The 10,086-nt window shown below is 43.9% G+C and overlaps 1 protein-coding gene across 1 annotated transcript in view; it reads left to right on the forward strand.

Moving 5' to 3' along the window:
• zeb2a (zinc finger E-box binding homeobox 2a) overlaps positions 1–10,086 on the forward strand; it is a 39,623-nt gene that overhangs the window by 13,166 nt on the left and 16,371 nt on the right. The window contains exon 2 of the mRNA XM_037686799.1: positions 9,515–9,739. Coding sequence (XP_037542727.1) covers positions 9,515–9,739 — 225 coding nt within the window. The remainder of the gene's footprint in view (positions 1–9,514; positions 9,740–10,086) is intronic.

Genomic DNA, 10,086 nt, shown 5'->3' on the forward strand with positions numbered 1-10,086 from the left:
TATGACTGTTGTGTGTCAGTTAGTTAGTTGTGTGAATGTTGTGTGTCTGTTGGGTGTTAGTCATGTGTCATTTGTGTTAGTTGTGCGACTGCAGGTAATCAGCTTTCAGTAGCAGTTTTCTCTTTCTGTTGGTCTTTGGTTCCTGTTGATCTAATCTGCTGACACGTCGTATCATGAGTTGTGTTGACCGTGTCACCACATAGTTTGCTTCTCCTTCCATTTCTGAGAACACACACACACACACACACCTTGGTGTGGTGCCCTCACATTCTTATTTCCTTTTCTGCTGTCACACTTCCCATTTGTCACCTCCTTCACAGATACCAAAGTTTTGGGTTTCTCTGTGTTTTTCTGCTTTTGGCTGAAACTTTTTTCAGTGTTCTTCAGACCTTCATCAGTTTTATCGAAACATTGCTTCACTCATCTTCCAACAAATGGACCGACATGTCTTCTCGACTGTGTTTGATTTACTGTTTGGCTCACATTCTCCACGGAAACATTCGTCTAGTTTCATGCAGAGATCATGAGATCATGAGCTTAGACACAAATCAGTTGCAGGACCATCTCAGCTCGTTTCTCTGAACCTGATGGTTCATCTGATGTTTGAAGCTTCAAAACCAAATGTTGGAGCTGATGGTTCGAGCAGCAGGGAGCACACCAGTTCCTGATCTACAGAAAACCAGTGAGGTTCATGGGGAACAAACTGAGGGAAGCATTGTGCAGTCCAGCTTCAGATGGATTTCAATTGATTCACCTTGATTCACCGGCTACTTTAGCCCTCAGGTCAGAGGTCATCGGTGCAAAGTTCTGGTTTGTTCCAGAAACTAAAGGGCCTGTGCACATCTGATCCGATGAAAACGCAGAACCTTTAACGGTATAACAGCACTTCATTAATTCCTGACTGACATGTCAGTGTCAATTTTTACAGGCTGGTTAAAAACAAACAGGAAGAACCATCAGGGACAAAAAGAGTCAAAAGTTAGTTAAAAACCGACCATAACCTCCATTCCAAGGAAGATCGGCAACAACATTATCACCCTTGACTACAATAACTCTAATCATCTTTTTGCTCTTCAGGGTTCCAGTCCCCTCCATGGTCTCTGTTCCCATTGGTCCTTACATTTGGGTATAGCCGCAATTGTTACAAATAGTCCCGTTCTGATTTTCTTCTTCAGTCCAAATAAAGTTGTTTCTAATCATCTGTATCATCAGGTTAACTGAGAACGTCAGAGAAGTTGCAGCCTCATCATGTGACTGTCTGCCCCCAGACTTTAGACAAACCTGCCCCCCCGAAGGGACTAACATGCCTCTTCAATACTCACACTATACTCAATACGATCTTTTAAACCAGCCTGAAACTCCCTTTATATGGTTGGGATCAGATGTGAGGAGGGCAGGCCAAAATGGTTCCAGGCGAAGGAGGTGTATGTCTGTATGATGGCAGGCGTTAGACAAGTGATAGGAAAGTGTAGAGGCAGCTGGTGAGGCACAGAGGAGGATTCAGGAAACAGGACGACATCAAGGGTAACTGATGAACACTGGAGGCAAGAAGAAAAATACAAATCATTAATACTTGATTTTAGACACGAGTAAAAGGCTAGAATAAGACTTGGCAGGTAATGCTCCAACACTGGCTGAATGTCCGCTGCAGCCTTTATGCTTCTCGTGCTCATCAAGTCGATGATCCACAGGTGTAGCTGGTTAGAGTCTGGCTGTGGGTGCAGGAGCTGGCAGAGCAGAACTCCCACTCTATTAACCTGGGTGGGCTTACTGAAGGCCTTCAGGGACTAGTGTGGTTCTCCTTCAGTGGGTGACTGGTAGATGGGTCAGTCTGACAGGACTGGTGTGGTTTTTCTGTTGTTCATGGTTTTACCAGATCTCCCAGCTGAACTGATTTTTGTTTCCAAGATTGTTTGTTTTCTAGAACTTTACTTTTGGTAGATTTTTTTTAATTTTTTTTATTTTTTTAGTTCTTGTTGTTCCCAGGTGTGTTTGTTTGTTCCGAGATCTTTATTTGTAGTCACATGTTTGATTTATATTCAAGATGTTTATTTGAGTAATCCCATTTTTAAAAAAATCAAATTGTCCCTGCAACCGTTAATCGGTGAGTGTGTGGAAGTGCTGAGGACAGTGGTTTTTTCTTTTCTTCTGCTGGGCTGGCCCGGTGCTGGTGTCCAGCTGCAGGTTGCGGTAGAGGACGGAGTCTTGTGAGTCAATTTAAAAGCAACTTCATCAGCAGTTTCACTTCTGCAAACGGTTCCAGGAACAGCTGAAAATACCTCCAAAGACGGTCAGGGTGGTGTGAAGCAATACCTGACACACTGACGAGAGCCAGAGGAACTTAGTGTGTTTGACAATGCTCAGCGACACACCTTCAAAGGCTTTAATCTGGAACATTGGTTCTGTTACTAGAAGCTTAAACAGTTTCACTGTGAACTGCTGTGTGGGACAATACAAAAATTAAAAAGTATCCATCCATCCATCCATCCATCCATCCATTATCTTCTGATTTTTCCGGAATCGGGTCGCGGGGGCAGCGACTTGAGCAGGGAGGTCCAGACATCTCTTTCAACAGCCACCTCTTCCAGCTCTTCTGGGAGGACTTCAAGGTGTTCCCAGACCAACTGTAGTCTCTTTCTCTGGGGTCTCTTCCCAGTCGGAGATGCCCGAAGCACCTCCCTAGGAAGGCGCCCAGGAAGAATCCTTACCAGATGGCCGAACCACCTCAGCTGGCTCCTCTCGATGTGGAGGAGCAACGGTTCTACTTCGAGTCTCTCCTGGATGACTGAACTTCTCACCCTATCTCTAAGGGAGAGTCCAGCTACCCTGCAGAGGAAACTCATTTCAACCTCCTGTATCCACGATCTCATTCTTTCAGTCTCTACCCAGAGCTCATGACCAGAGGTGAGGGGAGGAACGTAGACTGACCGGTAAACAGCGAGCTTCGCTTTGCAGCTCAGCTCCCTCTTCACCACAACAGACCGGCACAGAGTTCGCAATACTGCAGATGCTGCACCAATCTGTCTGTCGATCTCACGCTCCATTCTTCCCTCACTTGTGAACTCCTCCACTTGAGGCAGAACCTCACCCTCAACCCACCCATCCATCCATTATCTTTACCCGCTTCTTCCTTTTCGGGTCGCTGGGGTCACTGGTGCCCATGTCCAGCCATCACTGTGCGAGAGGCGAGGGACACCCTGGACAGGTCTCCAGTCCATCATAGGGACACATAGAGACAAACGAGACAAACAACCATTCACTCTCTCTCACTCACACCTAGGGACAATTTAAAGTTACCAATCAGCCTAACATGCATGTTTGGTCTCGCAATCCTCCCTTTTCCGACCGAGGACCATGGGCTCAGATTTGGAGGTGCTCATCCCAGCCGATTCACACCCGGCTGCGAACCGCTCCAGTGAGAGACTGATGAAGTATTAAACGTTTCTTCCAAAAAGAAACTGTCCAGATGACATGATTGAACTTTTTTGTACTTTATTTACCTGGATGATTGAGCACACCTACTTACTCTTTTTCTTTGCAGAGGAGATTTTCTTTCTCATTGTTTCTTGTAGGATTGACATATTCATTGCATGGATTTAATAACTCCTCGTCTTCCTTTGAGAGGATTCATCCTCCACTTTGTAAGATGAATAATTTAGACATTTGAAATACCACCCCCCACCCCACAGTAACTGTAAGCCCTTAAACTGCTTCTTCAGACTGAGCGTCTCAATCCATTATTCACACCTAAAGTCTGACTTTCTCTGAAGGCAGCCTATGTTTTTATAGTGTTGGGGGGGGGGGGGGGTCAACATGACTCCCCCACAGCTTCAGAGGCCAGTGGTAAATTCATTACTGACACAGACTGATGAAGTTTGATGTGTAACTGTCCACGCTGCCAGTTGTTTACACCTCTGACCTCCTCCTTCTGTCACTTGGCTGGATGGAGGTGCTGATATCAGCATCTTATCAGACTGCAGCAGCTCCTTCTTCTCCTCACTTTATCTAATCAGGCAGCACACCGAGGCCGAGGTGAGGCTTCAGTGGATGCTCTGCTGCTGATAAAACCAACGTCTACCTCAGAGCTCAGCCACCTCCACGTCTAACTCAAATCATATTTCCTGAAAGCAGGTCATCAGGGTTCACCAGGAGGCCAACGTTGCCTCATCAATCAATCAGCCCATCACTACCTGACCATCAATCAATCATCCGATAAATAACTGATCATCAGTCAGTTTCTGAAAGCTAACCAATTTTGCCGTCATTAATAACCATCGCTATTTTAATTATGTTGTTTTTATCTTTTTAATTATATTTTATGAGTTGTTTTAACACATTTAAACTGTAGTTTAAACTTTTTATTTTTATGCTGCTAAAGGTCTAACTAGGGATTGACAGTGTGTTCTTGCCCAGGCTATGAACGATGTAGTGCACAATCTTTGTTAATGTTAAACAATAAATAATGAAATTAAATGGTTGAAAATCAGTCAGTTAACTGCTAACTGATTATCAGTCAATCGGCCAATCGCTAACTGATCATTAATCTATCAGCAAACTGCTGACTGATCATCAGTTGACTTACTTATCTTCCTTCAATCCGCCGTTTGAGACCAGATCGACAAACAGCTGAGGAGACTCAGCAACATCCTGAGAACATCATACTTCAGTGGAGTACTGTACACTGAAGTGCATTTGGAGTACAGTGATGTGCAGTGGAGTGACTTGAAGTGTAGTAGTGCACAGTGGAGTGCAGTGGAGTACACTGAAGTGAAGTGGAGTACACTAAAAAGTATTAGAGTACAGTGAAGTGCATTTGGAGTACAGTGATGTGCAGTGGAGTGATGTGCAGTGGAATAAATTGAAGCGCACTGGAGTGCATTGGAGCACAATGACATGCAGTGGAGTGCAGTGAAGTATAGTAGAGTGCATTGGAGTACAGTGGCGTGCAGTGGAGTGATGTGCAGTGGAATAGATTGAAGTGCATTGGAGTACAATGGAGTACAATGACATACAGTGGAGTGCAGTGAAGTATAGTAGAGTACAGTGATGTGCAGTGGAGTGATGTGCAGTGGAGTGATGTGCAGTAGAATAGAATGAAGTGCATTGGAGTACAATGGAGTACAATGACAAGCAGTGGAGTGCAGTGAAGTATAGTAGAGTACAGTGATGTGCAGTGGAGTGATGTGCAGTGGAGTGATGTGCAGTAGAATAGAATGAAGTGCATTGGAGTACAATGACATGCAGTGGAGTGCAGTGAAGTATAGTAGAGTACAGTGATATGCAGTGGAGTGATGTGCAGTGGAATAGACTGAAGTGCATTGGAGTACAATGGAGTACAATGACATGCAGTGGAGTGCAGTGAAGTATAGTAGAGTACAGTGATGTGCAGTGGAGTGACTTGAAGTGTGGTAGTGCAGTAGAGTGCAGTGGAGTACACTGAAGTGAAGTGGAGTTCATATTTTTTATTTTACAAATGGATGGACAGTTTCTTTACTATTCTGTGAAAGAAACAAGTGAGGACATTTATTTTACCAAAACACTGGAAGGGTTTTACTTATAAAATGACCAACAGGCATATTTTATATTAAATAAACAGTTCTGTTGAGAAGAAACACAAACAACCACAATAATCATGCAAATTCCTTCCTCAAGTTATTTGACTATCTTTATAAACTCATGTATTTGACAACATTTATGAGATTTATTTCCTGTATTTCTAGGTTTTGCCAAAACAGATGTAAAGATGTATTTTCCATCAGCCTTGGCCAGCTGCTCCTCAGCTGAGCAACTGAAGTGACATGAGAACAGTTCAGTCATTTTTCTACACACTCACAACAAAGTTCTGACCAATCATACGATAGTTGATTCCTCTGCCCGGACCGGTTCTTGGAGCTTATGTGAGAATAAAACGATGTCATTTTAATCAGTAAGAACAGATTTCTTCACTTCTCACAGTGTAGGAATGCAAAGTGTCACTTTTTGGAGGTTGTTACATGTTACGTTTGCTACGTGAGGGGGGTCCCAATATACCTCCTCAGATAGTTCAGACCACACAGTGAGAGCTTAATTTCATTCTATGTGATCATAGAGGCTTTTAGCCGTCTGAAAGAGTCACACCTCTTATTAAATCTCAGTCTACCTTCCCCCATTGACCCCCCCCCTGTAGCCCCTTCTCGCTCTTGGTATTTAGCCCAGTCATCAGATTTAGGCCCAGCCCACAGTGGCTCCCTTTTTAATTTGCACCTGTTGTGCAGTTGTCCAGGAGGCGAGAGCCGCAGCAACTGCAGACAAAGGTCATATTATGAAGGAGTAATCGCCCTGTAGCTGGGGGTGGGGTGGGGGGTGTCAACAGATAAACTCAGCAGCAGGAAGTGTGAAAAGATGCAGCAGAGGTTCGTTGTGCTGCAGAAAGAATAGAGTTAAAGTTATTGCTTTTCTGGCTGAAGTCTGATCTGCTGGATGTTCCTATGATGTCAGCACCAACCCCCAGCTGACCCAGGGTCAAGTCTGCAGCCATGGCACAATGGAAACTTAAACCATCTGAAAAAGATCAGCATTTTAAAACTATGACGGGTGTCCCTCCAGCTGTTTGTGCCAAAGAAAATTAAAACATAATATTCACACTTCAACAACAAAATCATAAAATGCAGATCAATAATGGAACCAGCCTTGGGAATTGTAATTCTAGTCTGTGTCCCGTGTAAGGATCGAGTCAACAAGTGGTCTGTGAGACGGAGCTGCTGCTGATTACGGACAGAAAACTAGAAAGCTGACAGCTACAACACTGACAGAAAATATTCTGCGCTGACAATCAATTAACACAAATTACAACAAGTTCACACAGAGTACAACCAGTTTACCCAAAGTACAGTTTATACAGAGTACAAGTTTATACAGAGTACAACCAGTTTACCCAAAGTACAGTTTATACAGAGTACAACCAGTTTATACAGAGTACACGTTTATACAGAGTACAACCAGTTTATACAGAGTACAAGTTTATACAGAGTACAACCAGTTTATACAGAGTGCAATATTTACTTAGAGTTTAACATGTGCACAAAAAGTACAACATGTTGACATGGATGTTGAGATGATTCTTCTTCTTCTTTTGGCTTTTCCCTCTTCAGGGGTCTCCACAGTGAGTCATCCTCCTCCACCTCACTCTGTCCTCTGTGTCCTCTGTCCTCACTCCAGCAACCTCCATGTCAACTAACTGCATCCATATGTCTCCTCTTTGTCTTTTTTTCCTGGCAGCTGCATTTCTAACATCCTTTATACTAATATATCCACTGTCTCTCCTCTGGACATGTCCAAACCACTGTCCCTCCTTTGGACATGTCCAAACCATCTCAGTGTGTCCTCTCTAACTTTATCTCCCAGTTGTTCAGCCTGTGCTGTAGCTCTGATGATCTCATTTCTAATCTTCATCCTACTCCTAAGGAGAACCTCAACATCTTCATTTCTGCCACTTCCAGTTCTGTCTCCTGTCTTTTTGTCCATGTCTCTGTCTCCAGACCATGCAATATAGCTGGTCTCACCACTGTCTTGTAAAGTTTTCCTTTGACCTTTGCTGACACCCTTTTGTCACAAATCACTCCTGAAACTTTTCTCCATCCACTCCATCCTGCCTGGACTCTCTTCTTCACCTCTTTACCACCCCCCCCATGTTCCTGGACAGTGGACCCCAAGTCCTTGAAGTCCTGCACCTTTGTGACCTCTGCTCCTTGTAGCCTCACTGTTCCACCTCCTCCCTCTCATTCGCACACATGGACTCCGTCTTACTACGGCTGACTTTCATTCCTCTTTTTTCAAGTGCATACCTCCACCTCTCCAAGTTCTCTTCCACCTGTTCCCTGTTCTCACCACATACTGTATAATGCCATCTGCAAACCATAGTCCACAGAGAGTCCTGCCTGACCTCATCAGTTAGTCGGTCCATCACCAGAGCAAACAAGAAGGGGCTCAGAGCTGATCCTTGATGCACTCCCACCTCCATCTTGAAGCTATCTGTCACTCCTACAGCACATCTCACCACTGTCCTGCTGTCCTCATACATGTCCTGTACTAGTCTAACATACTTCTCTGCCACTCCAGACTTCCTCATACAGTACCACACCTCCTCCCTCGGCCTTTTCTAAATCCTCAAAGACACAATGGAGTTCTTTCTGACCCTCTCTGTACATCTCCATCAGCATCCTCAAAGCAAAGATGGCGTCTGTGGTGCTCTTTCAGTCTATGAAACCATACTGCTGCTCACAGTCAGCTCTCGCCTAAGTCTAGCTTCCACAACTCTTTCATTTTAATTTAATTTCCTTTAACCGTTATTGGGGGTGAGTGGTGGTGCAGAGGTTAGAGAAGGTGGGCATGGGATCGGAAGATCACCGGTTCACGCCCCGGTACCAACAACATCAAAAATGTGGGTGGGGTAGGTGAAGCACCTACACTTGCCCCCACCCTCATTCGCCCTACTCTGGGCCCATGAGCAAGGTCCTTAACGCCCACTTGCTCCCTAAACAGGTCTCTCTTGAAAATGAGTTCTCGTAAAAAAAAAAAAAAAAAAAAAAAGAGTTCTCGTGGCTCATGGAGACTACCTGGATAAATAAAGGGTAAATGAAAAAAAAAAAAAATTATACAGGTAATCTCTTTGAGTCACGAGGACTCATTTTCAAGAGAGACCTGTTTTAGACAGACAACATATAAAGTACAGACAACAATATACAACAATTAAAGCAATTAAAATAAGACACACAAAATATCTACCTTCCTTCTCAGCATCATGTCAGCCAGCTCTCTACCTTTGCCTGTCATTGTCCTCACATTTAGAGTTACAGCCCTCAGTCCTACATTCTTGACTTTCCTCCGCTCCCTCTGTCTCCTGACATGTTTCCCTCCTCGTGGTCTTTGACTAATAGTAGCACAATTTCTGCCAGCAGCCTGTTTGTTAGCAGCACCGGTGGTGGTCGTTGTTAACCCGGATCTCGACAAATCCAATATGGTTTCACTTTGATGAACTCACATGTTAGTTTTGGCAAAAGCGTTTCACGTCGGCTGCCTTTCCTGATGCGACCCTGACCATTTGCCTGGACTTGGGGATGGCATAAAGATACACTGACTTGTGCTCCCTAGTGGCTGGTTGATGTTGACATGACTGCACAGGACAAAACATTACACCAAATCCAACACGTTTACAGAGTACAACAAGATTATACAGAGTACACGTTTATATAGAGTACAATATGTTTACTTGAAGTTTGACATGTTTACACAGATTACATGTTGACTCAGAGTACATGTTGTTAATACAGCGTACAACATGTTTACACAGAGTAAAATAAATGTACACAGATTAGAACATGTTGTTTATACAGCGTACAACATGTTTATACAGAGTACAATGTATTTACACAGAGATCAAAGCTTTTACGCAGGGTACAATATGGTACAATATGGTACAATATGGATACTCTGAGGTAACTTGTTCTTCTGCTCCTCATCTGTGTTTGCGTTTCAGTCTTGAACTATGACAGCGTGTTGGAGACACCTTCAGAGACAGATGAGGATGACCGGACACTGCTGTCTGAAGACCCCAGCTTCACAGGAGGAGGAGGAGGAAGAGGAGGAGGAGGGGACTGTGAGGAAGCAGACAGCCCGATTTGTGGGCCCGCTCTGGAGGCATTGCCCCAAGTTGCTCAGGCCCTGCCATCTCCACAGGAGTACTGCGAGGACGGATGTCTTGGTGAGTATCTGAACTGGTCAGCAGGCTAATTGCTGCTTCTTCAGGTTACCATGGAAACCACTTCTGATCATCAATTAGAACAGCAGAATGAAGGGCAAACTTGTGAAAAACAGTATAGTCTGTACATGACCTTAGTAAAAGTACACAGTAGTGTGTACATCACCTTAGTAAAAATACACAGTATACAATGTACACGATCATAGTAAAAGTGCACAATATAGTCTCTACATTACATTAATAAAAGTACACAGAATAGTCTGTACATGATCTTGGTAAAAGTACACAGTATAGTGTGTTTATGACTTTAGTAAAAGTACACAGTATAGTGTGTACATGACCTTAGTAAA

This window comes from Nematolebias whitei, chromosome 13 (genome assembly GCF_014905685.2).
Source record: "Nematolebias whitei isolate Nwh7 chromosome 13, NemWhi1, whole genome shotgun sequence".
NCBI classification, from domain to species: Eukaryota; Metazoa; Chordata; class Actinopteri; order Cyprinodontiformes; family Rivulidae; genus Nematolebias; species Nematolebias whitei.